At 44.7% G+C, this 18,723-nt stretch overlaps 1 protein-coding gene across 8 annotated transcripts in view; it reads right to left on the bottom strand.

Annotated features, from left to right (window-relative positions):
* The window catches only part of AFF3 (ALF transcription elongation factor 3), a 573,094-nt gene that overhangs the window by 109,407 nt on the left and 444,964 nt on the right, over nt 1-18,723 (bottom strand). For all 8 annotated transcript variants that reach the window (XM_070511624.1, XM_070511625.1, XM_070511626.1 and 5 more), the window contains one exon: nt 1,873-1,924. In XM_070511624.1, the coding sequence (XP_070367725.1) occupies nt 1,873-1,924 (52 nt within the window). The remainder of the gene's footprint in view (nt 1-1,872; nt 1,925-18,723) is intronic.

The following is an 18,723-nucleotide window of genomic DNA, read 5'->3' as shown; positions in this document are numbered from 1 at the left end:
TAATACCATATCATTAGTCTTTTTTAAAAGCATGGGAATTATCATTTTGTGATTAGGCCAGGGGTATAATTATAGGCCAAAGTAGGATAGCTTAATATAATTAGTGTTAGAGCAATCCTTTCAACTACCACATACAAAACCACTGTCTGGAGTCTTAATTAAAAGAGAGGATTACGGTATAAAAATCGTTCATTCTGTCGTTCCTTTCATTGCAAAAGATAGGAAGTTGTACCCACATAGAGACCAAATGCAAGGATAAAGGATCTGACCCATATACTCACATTACAATATTATCAGTGTCTACAGACTGAAAAGAAGTAGCTGGTAAAGCAAAACGAGTCAACTAAAAGGTCTTACTGCCTTAGAGAATGTGTCCAGCACATCCTTGATAAATAAATTTTTTTAAATTGAGTTTTCAGTGGAAGCAACTGAGGAAAATCCTCTTCAGATTGAGAAAGTCTCGTTGAATGAAATAGTCTGTGAATCCTTTCTCTAACATAAAGTATACCCAATTTTTATGTTTGGTGTGACTTAATCCACACTATTCCTATCTGAACCTCTCACTGGGAAAAAACACAAAGAGATGAAAGCATTTGCTTATAGTCACATGGAGGAGGAAGCAAAAATTAGGAGTGAAGTAGGTCTCCAGCTCTGCCAAGCTTGTTGGGTTATAGATATTTGACTGCCCCTGTGTGTGCACCTAGAAACAAATTAATCAGTCTCGAAGAAGCTTGAAGCCTGGCTGGCCCTCCTAGCACAGGCACCTTCCTTCCCTTGGGGTTTTCTTCATTGGCCAATCCAGTTTCCAGATTCGTCAGGTTCTACCTCGTGCCCGGTCCCTTTGTTGGTGCCTCACCTTCTCTCACAAGGTGAGCAAACTCTTCTGTGACCTCACAGCCACATTCTGCTCAAACGCTTTTCCTGGAAATGTCCTTTGACTTTTCTTTCACCTCTGCACACTGTCTTGCATTATTTGCATCTGCATGTCTAGACAGCAGCATCACCTGCCCAGCACTCCGTGATACCTTCATATAAAATTCACTATTTCAAGGTCAACTGAATGGTACAAGTGTCTTGTATTGCATGAAAAAATGACTTATAAAAACACCTCTCTGAATCATCTTTATGCCTATCAGAGTTATCCAAACTTGGCAAAATACAATACAGGTAATGAGAAAAAGGGAACAGAAGTGTAGGAAAAATCTGTCTTGAGTGTTTTCAAACTTCCTTTAAAATATAAACATTTCCTGAAATGCAGAAGTGAAAGTGATGAATGGTAAGTGGATATTTTTTCACCTTAACTGATCAGAAGAGTATTTATAAACCCTGACTGATGTCTCGAGCTGATAAATCAACACCAGAAGAGAACATTTCAAGCACATTTATCATGTAAGACAAACAGCCTATTCTGAGCATGATATTTTTTATTCATCATTTCAGCTCACCTCTACATTTGCCTCTTCTCAATGTTAATAACGTCTGCATAAGACTTTTCAATATTTAATGCTACAGCTTTCCTGTTGCATGCTGATGAGGTTAAGATCACACGTTTGGTGTCCAGGCCAGTTAGTTTTCCCAAAAACAAAAAGGCTCTATTTCACACTGAAGCCTGAGCCCAGTCAGCTTCCCCATAAATAGGTGTTGGTTTCAATGCAACAAAAATCACAGAATTCCAGTTTGAAGGGAAACTAAGGCCAAGATATTTTAATAGATTGGCCCAATGGCACAGAATCTTGTAATTAGTGAGGACACCCAGCTTCCTAGGGCACCACCATTCAGCATCTGTACGACTCAGTTAACACTTAGGGCAGTCTACCAGGTCAGTGACAGCGTGTCACATTCAAAGAATGCCAACGTGAAAGAAAATCTTACCTGTTCGTTCTCTTCTTCATCACTACTTAGCTTAAGGTCATCTTCTAGCATTCTGAAAGAAGGAACAAAGAGGTACGGATACTTAGCAAATACAAAATAATTTAACACCAAAATATCTTTATTAGAGCAAAGTTTCAGTAATAAGGCTTTGACTTCTTAATTTAAAAAAATTTTCCTTTTAAACCCTTTTCCTCTGATGCACTTTGGAAATAAACTGCCACGTCATGAAAACGAACCCTCACAATAGCCATAGGATAAGAGGGGCTGCTTCAAGAACATGAGGTTTTAAACAAACAGAATCAAATAGGTGCTTTTCCCTGTGAAGTTTTAATTCCATGACTATTGTTCAGTGTCTTCCGGTGACAGGGGCTGTGCGATGTCTCCATTACCCTTCAGGGTAAACAGAATGAGACAGCAAGGAGAGCTCTGCTGAGAGCTAGAAAACAGTCAAGTCCAGTCGTGAGCAACAGCTGCTCAGGTCTTCCACCCGCCAAAGCTCTGGAGAACACCTCTGCTTGGAGATCTTTCTAGATGTGGAAAACTAAACAGGAGGGAACTTTCTGGAAAGATTCTGTGAAGACAACTCCCCAGCGTCCCCCGGGTCCCTCAGATTCATCAAGACAGAGGCAGTGGGGTAGCACACTTTTGGGTCCATAAAAGTTAAAAGAAAAGAACAAAACTTCCAACCCTATTACTTCTGATGATGATAAAATCACATTCTTATCAGGATTGCTGAATTGTTTCTTTGCAGAATAGTAGTTTTCAGATTAATTTATTTCAAAAGAATTCTCACTCAGAAGCGCACTCTATCACACAAACAAATGCAGAGCTGTTCTGTCACGGGTGGGAGAGTCCATTTCTGATGCACCCTGGGGCTTCAGGATCAGTCTGAAGGCCACGGAGCCCATGTACCCAAAAGGCCTCACTGTGCTTCCTGAAGTCACCTTCCAAAGATTGCCCCCTAAATTGTGCCTAGTTTCCTTTAAAAGTCAGTTACAGGTCTATCATCAGTATATTCCTCTGAATATTCTTATAAGTAATTTCAGTGACTTTTGGGATAAACTTGGGGTGAAGATCTGCAGGGGCAGGGGGTAGACCCAGTTCTTTCCCAATTGGCTGTGTGTTGAGGTCAAGTCATTTAACGACCCTGCCCCCAGTCCCATTTCCCTATTTGTACAATGAAGGGTTAGGCTGGGCGAGCTGTAAGGTCCAATCCTGCCTTTGATTCCATGAGTCTAGGAAATAAATTTGCCCCCTAGTTTGTGTAGTAGAAAAACTCCTGCATTTGTTCTAGAGAGCACAAATTAGAAAATTTCTAAGCTATTTTTGATGTACCATTTAAGCAATAACCGTTAGGACACCAAATCTGTTTCTTCACCGGCTGTGGCTATTCTACCCGCAGTGAGAAGCATCATTCTTTTATCATTTAAACCACAAGCAAACACACAAAACACTAGCAGCCTGCAGAGCTGCAGCCCCAACTGCTCTTTGCATCTGTCTGGCATGTCATTCATTTCCCTTGACTTCACCAACTCCTACGCTTGGCTTCAAAGAGAAGAGGCATCGCGGTGATTTATTAGACCATTGTTTGGGAAGAACCTAGGAAGAGGACTGTGTTTCCTTTGTCCTTGAGTCCCCAGTGACTAGCACAGTGACGGCACAGAGTATACCACCAGTTTGTTGGCTGGGCTGGGACACCTTCCCCAAGACTGTTTTCCTACCAAAAGGCACAAATGCCTTTCTGATGAAAAAGACCGGAGAAGCAGGACAGTTTCTTGCCTCCATCCCTTACCCCTCTTTTGGGGTAAACTGCCAACTGCCATTTGGTTTAATCTCAAGGACTGCCCTGCAAGCACTGGGTGTTCCAAGTGTGGGTGGTCCTGTCAGTGGGTGGTAAGAGGGAGGGGAAGGACACGCACAGTCATTATTAACGACCCCCTTGTTGATGGATGGAAGTCATGTCAAGGGTGACACGGAAGTTTCCTTTTTATACGGGCAATACATTTGAAGGTCACTGTCAACCAGAACAAGAAACCTCGACATGCCCCAAAGCAAGGGATCTCAGCTCAGCTGCAAATCAGCTGTGTGACTCGGTCACCACACGAGGCTGGCATTGATGAAAGCAACTGCAACAGTAAAAACAGTGTGTGAGGTTCTCTTTTGAGGTAGAAAGTACAGCTTGTTTTTGTTTATTGTAAGCATGTGCTCAATGTGCAAACACATAAGCACGTGTCTGTTTGCATCTCACGCAGTCCCATCCCCTGAAGCTGGGCAAGGCACACCTCTGGGCCTTGGCTCTGTCATTTCTACGTTTTCATCATTTCCTGAAGAAAAGCAGTCAGACATCCACCTTACTTTGTGAATAGTAATTACTCTATGACGGAATTTGCCTCACTTATAGCAAAAAAACAAATTTATTGTGTTTCTGGCTGAGCAGAGGATCAAATGAAAAAATACTCTGTATTCAAGAGAAGTTAGAATCCAATTAAACTTGAGAGTATCTCGGAACATGAGGAAATGGCAATGGAAACACTAAGTCAAACAGCTCATACATATCCCACAGCAATCCTGGGATGCTGCTATGACCAAAACATGCAACCACAGACCCGGAATAGATGGTCACCGCCACCTCTGCCCCAATAGACATACGCTGAGGCGACCCAGGCTCAAGACCATCCAAGAACACAGCCTGGCCCTTCTGCCTCGTTCTGATGGCCACAGCAGGATCCCTGTGACTCAACTTACAGAGCACAGTGCTTGTTTGGCCCACCACATTCTTCAAATCTCGTTTAACATTCACAAAACGTCCACTTTTTTATTTGTAAGGAAGATTGTCCTGGAGCTAACATCTGCGCCAATCTTCCTCTATTTTATGTGGGATGCCACCACAGCGTGGCTTGATGAATCCTGCTAGGTCCACGTCCAGGGTCTGAACGTGAACTCTGGGCCCCCGAAGTGGAGCATGTGAACTTAACCGCTATGTCACGCGGCCAGCCCCAACAAAATGCCCACTTTGAATGCTGGAAATATCACAGTGGCCTCTTCGAGAGCCTGAGGAGGAGCTGAAGTGTATTTGAGGCTTTGGCTGAACAGAAAAACATGGCTAGAGAAGAAAAGAGAAAACCTGTGGCACCCTCAAGATCCTATATTTCCTTTTGTGGTTTCAGGTCTTACATTCGAGAGCCTAAGAACTGTCGGTAGCGGGTGTGTGGCGAATGGACTGCAGGCTGTGGCTGCCTCCATCTAAACACACGGATGGTACTGCTGTGGCAGCTGTGCCCCCAACTTCAATCCCACCCACCTGACAACATTTTTATCATTTGTCGATTTCCAAAAGGAATTGGATTGGCATAGGTATATTAAATAAGAAGAAACAACAAACAAAAGTTCTAAACCAAGAGTGAAAGAAAATGCAAATTAAGTGCTGGTTAGGCCACGGGGAGTGGGGGTGGATCTCTGACTCGGCTTTTGAAAAAGGAAGGCAGGGGCTGGCCTCATGGCCTAGTGGTTAAGTGCGGCGCACTCCGCTTTGGCAGACTGGGTTTGGTCCTTGGGTGTGGACCTGCACCTGTTGGTGGCCATGCTATGGTGGCAACTCACATACAAATTAGAGGAAGATTGGCATGATGTTTTGGTTCAGGGCAAATCTTCCTCAGCAAAAAAAAAGAAAGAAAGAAAAGAAAAAGGAAGGCAAAGGAGAGCCCTCTGATGTTCTGAAGGGCTGAGGAGAGTTTGGGATGGGTCCTCTGCACGTAGGTGCAGGGCCTGTGCTTTGGTATCGTGCTGGCTTGCATGGGCACTTTGCCACATGCCTACACCCCTATATCTGAGCACCGCTGGCTTCCAGGCGATGACGCCCACCCACCCAGAGCCACTCCCCTTTCATGCTCCCTTAGCCCCTCCCCTTCACAACTCTCCAGAGCCCTCTTAGGGACTGAATTCCTGTCAAATAGTAGAGATCTCAGCGTCGAATGCATGTTCGTACCAGGCCTGCTAAGCACTTTCTAGACATGACCTCACCCAATCCCCACCGCAACTCCTCTGAGGTGGCACTGCTGGGGCAGCAGGCCGCAGTGGGCAGAGCACGGACTCAGTCAGACTGCCAGGAAGAATCCTAGCTCTGCCTCTCAACTAGCCGAGCGACCTGAGACCTGCCTCCAGGTGTTTTCCAGAGAAATCGTCCCACAGTCCTTGGAAAGTGCTTAGCACAGAACCTGGCACAGAATGGCATTCAACAGATATTCATTTTTTTTTTTAAAGATTGGCACCTGGGCTAACAACTGTTGCCAATCTCCCTTATTTTTTTTTCCCAAAGATTGGCACCTGGGCTAACAACTGTTGCCAATCTTTTTTTTTTTTTTTTTTCTGCTTTATTTCCCAAACCCCTCGGTGCATAGTTGTATATCTTAGTTGCACGTCCTTCTAGCTGTGGGATGTGGGACGCTGCCTCAACGTGGCCTGACGAGTGGTGCCATGTCCGTGCCCAGGATCCGAACCCTGGGCCGCCGCAGCAGAGCCTGCGAACTTAACCACTTGGCCACGGAGCCGGCCCCGATATTCATTTTTATTAATGTTTCTCTTTCACCTTTGAGGGTAACGCTTTAGAGCATTTAAGAAACTTGCACAGGCAAACAATTTGGGAGATGGAGATGTTTCTGTGACAAAGTCTTAAAACTAAGCCATTCGCTCTACTTTCAGGCCATTTTGAAAAGAAGAGATGAGGTTCTCCAGAGACGGTGGAGGGGGAATAGAGTTAGGTTACAACTGCTGCCAGGGTTCACTGATTTGGTGGGACTTTCTGTCTAGAGAGGACAGAAAACATGCCCGTCAGCCAGCGCACACAAGGAGAGCTGCCCTGGAGGCCGTGGTCAGGCACACGGCCAGGAGTCCCTTAGCAGCGCACACTGCCTGATGACAACAGGGACGCTGAAATAAAATAGGCAGTAAGACCGAACTTTGCAAATGAAGCCAGAGAGCAGAGGTGCAGGGAAGCCTGGACTCTATGCCCTGAGCACCCTCGCCGTCAAACTGCTCTCGAAGGCCCTTCCAAACGAGTGTCTGACTGGGATGTCACAGGGGAGTCTGAACCACATAACTGAGAACCCAGATGCTCCAAGGACTCAAACAGGATTTTCTTCAACATGGAATTAGGTAATGGAGAGTCTGTCCATTTTGCTCTGGGGAACTGTGCCACCAACAATAGCATTGGCATCCACACTTCCAACCAGGTACTCATTCGTTTACTCATATGTTCACTGTGAAGAGCACACAGTCTCCCAGGGCTGGTTCCCCCCACACATTAAATTCAAGTCAGCATTGCCATTTTAGCCACTTTTATGTGCCTTAAAATCGTGAAGCTCTGGCATACATAACTCTAAAGGAACCCAAGTGTCTCATCTGAAGGTATCTTCAGTAGCTTTCTGAGAAGGTATTCTCAGCAACTTTAAAATATTTGATTATGGTAACTTCCCCTCTGTATTATTATTATTATTTTTTTGGTGAGGAAGATTGGCCCTGAGCTAACATCTGTGCCAATCTTGCCCTATTTTGTATGTGGGATGCTGCCACAGTGTGGCTCGACAAGTGGTGTGTAGTCCACATCTGGTATCTAAATCTGTGAACCCCAGGCTGCCGAAGTGGAGCAAGCTGCCGAAGTTGAGCATGTGAACCTAACCACTACACCACTGGGCCGGCCCCAGCGTGTGTATTACTTTTTAATTGAGTAATAGACAAATTTATGTTGTAGCTGGTACTTACATTTTTGAGGCCCAAAATTTCTCAGGAAGCAGAAATAGTAGCCTAGCCTTAACAGATGGCCAACTGCTTCTAATGCTCATCTCTGTCTTACACAGGTACTGCAAACAGGCACATTAACTACCTGCAAATGTAATGGCAGTCATTTCACAGAGCAGTGGTTTTTAATTAATAGGATTTCCCTGGAATTACTTCTCATCTGGGGCCCTTAACAGATCTGAATCCTTTAGTCCTTTAAAGTTCATTTCACTTTGCTATTTCTTAATGGCTTTTAAAAAATCCAAGTTTTAATTGGGTTGTTCGATTCTCAGATTTGTTTCTATAGCTGGTGCTACTACTATCTCCACCTATTTGAGATTTAAAGCCAAAGACAAATGGTTATGATTCCCCATTAAACATATTCATATATGCAAATATCTGTTCTAACAATTAGCAGTGCATGAGAGCTTATTCGTCATGCAAGTGCATCTCTCTGCAGGATTCCCCAAGCCATCATCTCCACTGCTTGGAACACAGGAGGGAAAGTTATAAAACTCATTTCCCTCTTTCTGAAGTCCACTGCTCTGTCAGGGTCAGTGCTACCATCTGCCTGAGCTTATTTTCATAAACAGGTGACCACTTTCCTCTCTACATTTGTTCGGAAGAATTCATCTCATGCTACTCCAGGTAACTGGGAACCAGGAAGGCTAGGAGAGGCTCACACTAGGGGTTGGTGATTTAGTGTGTCCAAGGCACAAGTGAAGTAACTTAGTCTGAAAGCCAATGGAGAAATCAGGAACAAGACAAAGGAGCGGTTGAGCTGATCTAAGAGCTTCCAGCTCTGATGTTCTCCCATCCAGGGTTTCGCGTCTGCATCTTCTGAAGCAACGCTGACTCACAGGGAGACGGTGTGTGTTCACACACGTCTCCTTCCTGGATTCCCTCTTTCCAGGATCTGTTCTGCTTGTCGATGAAATCACAAATGATTTTCTGATTCTGCCACATTCATCCTGGGGTGAAGGTGTGCTGTGTCTCTTCTGTTTATGACCTTATTTTTCCTTAAGGACAATAAATTCCAATGGTCCTTTTCTCCCACTTACAAGCTGAGTCCCCCTGCCACCTTCTAAACAGGCCCGTCTTTCCTGGGGGAGCAGAATCTCATTTCCTACCCTTTAAGACCCTGGCAAAGACCAACCTCATTTAGGAAACCTGCCAAACCCTGGTGAGATATGGGATGAGCGTGTGTCTTTGAATCTCAATCGAGCAACTGTCTTTCCTCAGGTACTCATATCTATACATTAATGTAGAATAAATGGAAATCAAAGGAAAATGAAAATCCACACTAAGAGGACACAGTCAGTGGTTCTAGAGTGCGGAGCGGTGGCTGAGTTCTGAAATGGCAGCTGGTAAGCTGGCCAGCATTTTAGTCTGAGTTCTGTGGCTAACTAGCTTTGTGAAATCAGGAAAATCATCTGATCTCTCTGGATGTTGTATTCACATCTCTAAAATGAAGCTTGGATAAAATGGCCTCTACAGCACTTGTTGCTCTGAACTCCACGGCTCTGTGCCTTTACCAACAGGCGGAAAGTCGAGGAAGACTGTTGGCAAATTAGAAGGGACTCTGGAGATGAGCTGATATGACTCAGTTAAACAGGTTGGAATTTGAGTAAATGGCCCAAGATTCAACTTGGGAGCCAGTTGACTGGGGTGAAGTCCTGTTACTTCTTTAAGCACTCATTTCCTCCTACATAAGGTGAGATGTTTCAAATGGTTGTTTTAAATATTAAATAAAAAATGGATGTTGTGCTTTTAGATGGTACAGTGCTATGTAGAGTGTTTGACTATTTCTGGAAAAATTCCCCACGTAATATGGTGTGTAGGACAGAGCCTTGCCCTCTGGCACCAGCACCATAAATCTGAAATGCTCGAGAGGCTTCCTGGAGACCAGAAACAAAGGCGATAACCAAACTGTCCCCCAGTGCTCCTGCACCAGGTGGCAACAAGGACTGAACCAGGAGATGGTGCCAGCTCCCCAACAGGCTTGAGACCATGCAAGTATTCCTCTGTCATAAAACTAACCAATTGGCTTTTTACCGATGTAACCCCAAACACACATCTGATAGCTTTTGGGTAGTTTAAAAAACTGTATTCATCTTTTTCTTTTCTCCTTAGAGGAGCTACAAATAAAATTAGATGACATATAAGAAAATGGTGAACAGACCAATAGAGTAATTTGCTGAGGCCCCCAAGGAGCTTTCTCCAAGTTCTCTGGGCTCTGTTCCACTTATCACCAGAAGTATATGTCCTCTCAAACATTCTATGTCTGTGTGATCCTGCATTCTTTCAAAAGGAACAACTTGTTCCCAAACTCCACCATGAAGACGCATTTAGAAAAGCATGAAGTCACAAAATACTCTTCAAGATAACTGCAACAATAACTGGGGGCTGAGTGTACGGATAAGCTCCTCATCAGCTCCATCCTCTGGGGAAGTAAGACTCAGGTGCCTGGAAAATGATTACAAAGGAACACACCCTTAGGAGGTGACCTGCTCTGACCTCCAGCTGCAGGGGTAAGCAGGATGCCCCACAAGAGGACGAGGAGTGAGGGCGAGGCCAGGGGTTCTCAGACTCGGCCTGCATCAGAACCACCTGGAAGGCTTATGAAAACACAGATTGCTGGGCCCACCCCCAGCTTTCTGATTCAGTGGGTCTGGGGTGAGGCCCCCCAAATTTGCATTTCTACTAAGTCTCCATCTGACGCGGAGGCTCCTGGCCCAGAGGCCACACTCTGAGAACCACTCGGCTAGGCCACAACCTCCTGGCCACAAAGGTTTATTATATCTGGAGTCAGCCACTGAAAGCAGAGAGCCTGTGAGATGGTCCCTCAAGCCGCCTCTGAGGGCATAGTGGGGCTTTGCGGTCTGGTGGGGGCCTGGGGCCCTGAGACTCAGACATGCTCCACCATGTGTATCTGGGGTTCACAGGGTACGATCGCTAAGAGAATCAGGGACCCTTCTCCCACCCCCCATATCTGTTAAAGAGAAGTGCTGCTCATTCATTCAATCAACTGAGCCTGACTCACTGGACTACGAGTTCCAGAAAGGCTGTGTACCTGCCTCCAGAGAGCATCAGCTTAGTAGGGAACAGAGACAAGTAATCCAGTGGTTTTTTCATGGTGGGAAGAGCACCAGAGCAGAGCACTAGAGAAGGGAGCGCCTGAGCTGGCTTTAAGGTCTAGAGGAGTCTGATGAAGTCAGGACATCCTCCCCTAAGGAGGAAGGACGACAGCCAAGCAGGCAGTGCTTGGAGAATGGAGGCAGTTTATTTCCCTCACGCCTATGATGTTCTTCTCTTTTTTGAAAAGTAATCCATACACATGGTTCAAAACCGCCCCAATAGAAAAAGGTACCTAGCGAACTGTCTCCCTCCCATCCTTAACTCTACCTGCTCACTTCCTCCTCTTATCCCCCAAAGTCACCACTGTCTGCAGTTTCTTATATATTATTTCAGAGTTTCTTCATGCATTAACACGCAAATACGAATGTAGCACAGCAGACCCATTAGAGTAAGTACACGACATTAAAGAGCAACCATGTAGCGGACAAATATAATATTAACTGGACCTACATTATCTGGCTGTGGTGGGCAGCTTCTAAGATGCTCCCAGTGGTCCTGCCTCCTGGTATTCGCACCCTTGTGGACTCCCTTCCTGAGTGAGGCTAGACCTAGTGACTTGATTCTAGTGATCAGAGTAGGTCAAAAGTGATGGGATGTCACTTGTGAGATTAGGTAACCTCCACCTGCTGGCACACACGCTCTTTTGCTCTCCTTGTTGGCTTGCTCAGAGCAAAAAGCTGCTTTGTTGGGAGCCTACCTATGGAGAAATCCCCATGGCAATGAACTGAAGGGGCCCTCTGGCCAACAGTCAAGGAGGAAGTGAGGCTCTCAGCCCAACCGCCTGGAAGGAACTGGATCTGCCAACAACCATACTTGGTTGTGAGCATGGAAGTGGGTCTTTCCTAGGCAAGCCTGGAGGTGACTGCAGCCCCTGTGGACACCTTGATTGCAGCCTTGTGAGAGACCCCTGGTGAGAGGACGGAGCTAAGCCATGCTCAGATTCCTGACCCACAGAAACTGCGCAGTCATAAATGCTGTCTTAAGCCACTAAGTTTTGGGGTACTTTCTCAGGCATCAAGAAATAATTGATACGCTGATGGATGGTATTAAATACTTAGTGTGTCCCTTTTCAAGATCACTCCCAATTGCTTGGGGTAAAGCATTAGCAGACGCCATTCAAACTGACCAACAGAAGCACAATGTTAACAGGTAATTAAAATTTTCTAATGGCCACATTAAAAAAACTTGAAAGGAACAGGTAAGATTAATTTTAATAGTATATTTTATTTAAGCCAACATATCATTTCAACATGATAATATACACATTTCAATGCTCAATAGCTAGTGGCTCCAGTGTTGGACTATGCAGGCTCACACCATTTGCAGAAGGCGGGGTTCAAATCTCTAGGAGGTCTTATGGGTTTTTCCACCCCTACTCAGTCCTCAGCCCCCTTTTCCGTCTTTCCGATGTCAATCTTCCTCACACTTCCTGCCTCACAGTGTGCACTGAACCAGCATGTGAAAGCAAAGATCCTGGTAACTCAGAGTGTGGAGGAGCGGAGGGAGGAGAAGGGGAAGGCACTGGGCAGAGTCGACGCAAACGCATGCTCCCATTGACTGTTCTCGGTGGAGACTGGGATCCCAGAGGTCCTTTTGTGCCAGTTAAATGTGTTAATGACCCATCTTGTTCCTAATCCTGATGATACTGTTTACTTGCGGCACAGCCCTTTACAACGTACTTGTAAGCTTCTGGCTTCACAGATGAGCTGGAAGGCAGAAACTAGCAGATGGTTGCAGGAGGCCCATGAGAGGCATGCTCAGGGCAACGTGTTCAGGAGCCATGGCTTAGGAAACCAGAACAGTGGGCAGCCTTGTGAACATACCTTGTAAAATGCTGACCATGTGGCAAGGGAGGTTTGTGCACTTGTTGCTCTGATTTATCTCGTCCCTACTTCTCTTGGATGTCATGAAGACACATTTCACTAAAGTTATTTGAAATATACTAGTTTATCTTTTCTCCAGTTTTTTCTTTTTTTTCTTTTTTCTTTTGGTGAGGAAGATTGGCCCTGAGCTAACATCTGTGCCAATCTTCCTCTATTTCGTATGTGGGATGCCACCACAGCACGGCTTGACAAATGGTGTGTAGGTCTGTGCCCCAGATCTGAACCCATGAACCCTGGGCTGCCGAAGCAGACTGCATGAACTTAACCACTATGCCACTGGGCTGGCCCCTCCAATTGTATATTTTTAAAAGCATGTTGTTTGTTCTTTTTACTTAGAATTGCACTTCTAGCTAGGGTAGCTGAGAAGCCCAGAGGGAACTCTTTGTATGGAGAAATGGAGCCTACTTTTCTTGAACATCCCATGACTCATTCCACCCAGAAAGATCTAAGTGTCACACACAGTTTGTGTGATTGTGAAAATATGAAAATGCTCCATCTTTTCCATTTAGGTCAATATGGGCCACCGTTATAAAGTAGCATTCTCTGAACATATTAGACTTTAAAATTGCCTCCTCCTGATAGAATTACAGGGGAAGAGGGCCGTCAGTACCCTATCATTTCTATCAAAAAACAGCCAAGGCTTTAGAAATAGAGCTTTAATAGGGAAGGCTTTCTCCTCAAAGATGGTTTTAAAATTCCTGCTCTTGTTTGTTACAAGGACTTCTAGAAAATTAGTTTCTGAACTTGACGTTCTTGGTATTAGAGGATTCAGTTCCTCTTAGAATTCAAGTACAGTGTGTAAAGGACCAAGATCCTTCTCCGGGAAGACACTATGAGAGAGACAGAGGACCCTGACTGGGAACACAACATTCTCTTGGCTGCACAGATTTGACAACAGGCATTTCTTCACATAAACCTCTCTAAAGGGGAATTTGTACTAACCAGAGGGGAAATGAGATATGCACATATTTGGCTCAAGTCTGTGATGTCGAATATTAATTGTCAGTAAATTAGCAAGCTGGTTGCCTTTTCTGTTTGCTAACTAAAGATTTGCTTATTTAACGGATAACTTCTGACAGTAAGAATGCATTGAATCTAGAAAGGTCATCATACAGTAGGTTAAGATTTGTTCTTTGATTCGCAATACCAGTTTTTGCATTTTTGTGATTATTGTTATTGACAGGTTGACTGCTAAGACAGCCCCTCATTAAGAGACTTATTTGAACAGATAAATTGTTAGGATTACAGAAGAGAACCAAGTTTAATCTCCTAATTAGCAAGTGCACGTACACACTTTAAGCTACACCAACCCCCCATGGCCTGAGTGTGGATAACACAGTGACTTCCACACTTTACTGCACATTGGAATCACTTGGGATCTTTAAAAAGTGTTGACGCCTGGCTCCCACCTCATCCCCATATTCTGATGTAACCAGGTTTGGGGTGTGACCTGGGCATCTATATTTTTAAAAGCTCCCTAGGTGATTCTGATTTACAGCAAAGTTTGGGAACCACTCTATAACACAGAGAGAACCGGACAAAGAGTCTGAAGAGCTGAATGTCTTGAATAGCTCTAGACTTTGGATAAAGTCCCAAACTCTGAGTTTTAGTTTGTTCATTACTAAAATGGGATGATAGTTGAGACTTAAATGAGGCAATGAAGGTAAAAGCACGTTGGAAATTGTAAAGCCTCTTAGGTGTTTCTCAATGACGAGGTTAGCATTAGCCAGGGTGCTAAAATCCTAATTCATGGGCCTCAGCCCCAGAGATTCTGATTTAATTGGTTTTGGATTGGGCTCAAGCATCAGTTTTTTGGGTTTTTTTTGAGGAAGATTACCCCTGAGCTAACATCTGCTGCCAATCCTCCTCTTTTTGCTGAGGAAGACTGGTCCTGAGCTAACATCTGTGCCCATCTTCCTCTATTTTATATGTGGGACGCCTGTCACAGTATGTCTTGATAAGTGGTGTGTAGGTCTGCGCCTGGGATCCGAACCAGCAAACCCTGGGCCTCTGAAACTGAGTGCACGAACTTAACCACTATGCTACTAGGCCAGCCCCTTGGGCAGCAGTACTTTTGACAAGCATCCCAGATGAATCTACTATTCAGCCAGGGTTGAAAAGCACTGCCTTAATTCCAAGTGAACTGTCCCCTTCTTGTTAAAGCTATCTCCGATCCACACAACAGAATTCTTCACATCTTATCTAACTTTGTACAGAACCAGTACATTGTATTAGGATTGTCTACCAACTCATCTGGCTCCACCTTTGTCCCACCTTCCATTTGAATAAGGATGCTTCCAGGGGGGAGGTGTGTTTCCTCAATGCCTAGGGTAAGGCACAAACCCATCATTACTAATAAGGAATTATCATTATGTGTTTTAGAATTCTTCAATGGTTGTTTTCAGAAATCATGGGCAGTGCGGCGCTTCTGAGGTCATTCTCTGGCCTGGTCTTCAGCCTCTGGGAGGAAATGAGTTATCCTGACTTTCAAGCTCTCTAGAGAAGTCCTCAAACTTTCTTCAAGACAGAAAAGCATAGTTTGCTGGGTCACTTGTCTGCTGACATCTCAGCACCATTCCCCCTGTTGAAGCAAGGCCTGGATCCCAGGAGTAGAGGCCCGGGAATTATGTCTTCCGGAAGCCCTTCCTGCAGGGTTTTTGGTTAGATGTCACCAGAGAGATGCACCTGAGTAGAGTCTGGAAGGCTGAAGAGTGAGAGAAGCCATCATTGCTCCGGGGCAGTGAGGGTGGGTGCATAAGCTCCAGCAGACGGCAGATGTGAGGTTCTGCCAGCGGCTTCTAGGCATCCTGTGAGTAGCACCTGCAGGTGCTGCAGCCACCTGAGATTCTTGTCGGCAGTCTTCTGCCATTCTGGCATTTACTTATTTCCTGAAGGGATCGCTGATTTCCTGGTGGCCCCCTGACTTAGCTTCCCCAGCCCTCCTGATGGATTCGGAAACCACTCATGCCCTACATTAAGGGCCTCTCTTTTTGAAATACCTAGAGCAGTTTCTCTTTTCCAGATCAAAGTCTGACTGATGTGTATAGCAATTAAGAACATGTGCTCTGATTTACTGATTCATATCCAAGCTCTGCCACATGCTAGCTGTGTGACCTTGTGCAAAGAAGTCAAAGTTGCTCTGCCTCAGTTTCCCCATCTTTAAAATGGACAAATAAGAAAGCTTACCTCCTAGGAACGTTGTGGGAATTATATGGGGAAAAGGCATAAAACATTTTATACACAGTGTCTGATAGATAGGAATTACTCAATAAATATTCAATATTATTATTGGCATTTTATTACCCATTCCATCTTGTTACAATCACCATGCTATAATTTAAGTCCATTTCACTTTTTCTAACAGAGAACACAAACTTCTTAATTTATTGACCACCTCCAATGAGCCAGGTATATTCTAGGTGCTAGAGACATAAAGTTGAAGAAGCTTTGCCCTCAAATGGCTCACTGCTTACTGGAGGGAAAGGCAGAAAGGTGACCCAGTGAAGCGCTAACAAGTGGGAGCATAGATCACCATATTCTTTCCTTGTCAGATAATCCTGGCCCTTTTTTTCTTTCCTCATAGGTTTTATTCTCTAGTCCTTGAAACGCCTCTGCAGTTCTCTTCTGTGTCTACTAAAAGTTGTCCAGAGTCCTTCCCGGTGTCTACAGTTGTGTGAGGAACACAGTGCAACATAGGCTGTATCAGTATTAACTGGAGTGGGAGAAGTACCTCTTCTAGGTTGGGAGTCAGTAGTTCCTGAATTTCACAAATCGAACCTTTCTCCACCTTACTTCATTTAGTTGCTCCCTCCCCAACCAAGTCTTGAGCAAAAAACCCATCTGCCTCTTTGCTCAAAACATCCATAGGTCATTTGAAACTCATCACGGAATTTTAACAACCTTGCCCTATGCTGTGTGGACCAGGATGACTATTCTGGCTTCTGACTGTGATGGGGACCAGGCTGGATCTGGATACTGCAGAGATCCAGCCGGCCCTCCACCCCGAAGCTGTCCATTCCCTGGAACATATGCCCTCAGGACTTCCGGCTGCCTGAGACTAGAAGCAGGCTTTTATATTAATCCACTAACCCTGTCCGCACAAACAGAATAAGCTGATCGTTTAAATGTACAGAGGAGGGAAGACATCTATGCTCCATATTAAAGAAATAGCATCCTGTTAGCTATTGTTAGCAGCCCGTTATCATTGGACTGGAAGATTGCTATATGATCCTCAAACTAAGGCATTTTCGCGAATTCAGCTTTAATGCTACCACTTTTGTAGTACTTTGACTATTATCTCTGATACTTCCAGAATTTTTCATTATAAAACGAATCCAGGGGCCAGCCTGGTGGCATAGTGGTTAAGTTCACGTGCTCTGCTTTGGCTGCCCAGGGTTCACTGGTTTGGATCCTGGGGATGGACCTACACACCGCTCATCAAGCCATGCTATGGTGGCATCCCACATACAAAGGAGAGGAATATTGGCACAGATGTTAGCTTAGTGACAATCTTCCTCACCACCACCACCACCACCACCGCCAATAAAAAGCCAAAAAAAACTAATCCAGGTGGTTTGAATATATAAATCAGATAACCCCAATTTTTAAAAAATCTCATATATACCAGGATTAACTCACTACTTTTTTTCTTTAAATGAACGGAGTTGAAAATTAGGCCAAATACCTGAAATGTTCTAAACTCATCTTCAGGTATACACAACTGGCTTTTGCAGTGGGAAACATAATTACCCAGTTGAAATGCATCTCTATCCACCAATTACATCTTTTGGGAGTTGTTCTGCTCATGGCGATACAGAAGGCATCATATAATCCATGCATATGAAACCCTGCCATATCTACTGCAGAGGAGAGTTCCATTTACTGGATTGGAAACAGGGTCACCAGCATCAGTCAAGGCCCCACTCCTCAAGAAAGCTTCAGCATTTCCTTAGGGTCTTAGATCAGGTGTATTTTGGGTTTAAGTAAAGAAGAGCAAAATTGCAAAACCAAGTTGTTCATTGCCTATCCAACTTTTTATGTTTTCATCAGTTTGATTTTCAGGTGGCAGAAAGGAATCTCAAGAACAAAGAAAATAACTCATGTGAAAAATTTTAAGTGAGAGCCTACATTTTCGAAATAGAACCTGACTGTAGAATAGTGCTGCTTCTACCTACTGCTTAAGAAAATAATCAGTACCAATCATGATAAATTTAGTTACTGTTCTAGAAGTCATGGTGTAAATCCTGCCTATGTGTGTCCATTCACTGATGGAGGGCAAGAGAGTAGGGATGAAAAGAGACAGGATCCCAGTCCCAGGTGGATTCTCTGATTTTCTAATTTTCAGTGGATCAAGAGTCCTGGTCCATAGTTTTTAACTAAAATGGTAGAAAGTCAGTTGATCTTGGGACCAACACTAGACAACACTGTGAAGAGGTGAAGTTTATCTTTGAAAACTGCCATTTAGGTGTGGTCCCTCCCACTCCAGGGCTCATGCTTCCATCCAGACTATTCCTGCCTCATGCAGCAACTGGAGCTCTTCTCATGGCCTGGAATGGGTTTCCCTTACTGCCTTTTCCTGATAAAATGATTCTCTTCTGTACCCCACGCCCTTGGGACTGGCTGTGAGCTAGACATGCTGTACAGTGAAGGGTTGGTCAGATTTTACCCCTTCTAACAGGTCCCCAAGCAGTAAGAAGTCTGTAAGGACTTCTCACAGTTAAAATGAACGTGTTTCTTAAAAAGAGAAAACAAACAAAACCCCCTAAATAATAACAAGGACAGAAAAGATCCTGAAGGGGTGACATTAATGGTAGAAGTTTGTAGGAACAGTGGCAGCCCCTCAGATGGACCACCCTGCCGCTGTCCAGTCTTACTGCATGGTAAATATAGACAGCAGCAGGCATCCCTGACCAAGAGCGCCAGTGGGGGCCCGGCGGGACCACAGAGGTGAGACTGTGTCTCATCTATCCTAGGAAGCACTGCCCCTAACATGCCCCTGACAGCTGGGAGCCCGCTCCTCCTGGAATAACAGCACAGCGGCAGCTTCTATTGTCTGTGG

This window comes from Equus asinus, chromosome 6 (assembly GCF_041296235.1).
Source record: "Equus asinus isolate D_3611 breed Donkey chromosome 6, EquAss-T2T_v2, whole genome shotgun sequence".
Taxonomy (NCBI): domain Eukaryota; kingdom Metazoa; phylum Chordata; class Mammalia; order Perissodactyla; family Equidae; genus Equus; species Equus asinus.
Note: the sequence above shows the minus strand (reverse complement) of the source record. Positions and strands in the feature narration are given on the sequence as shown.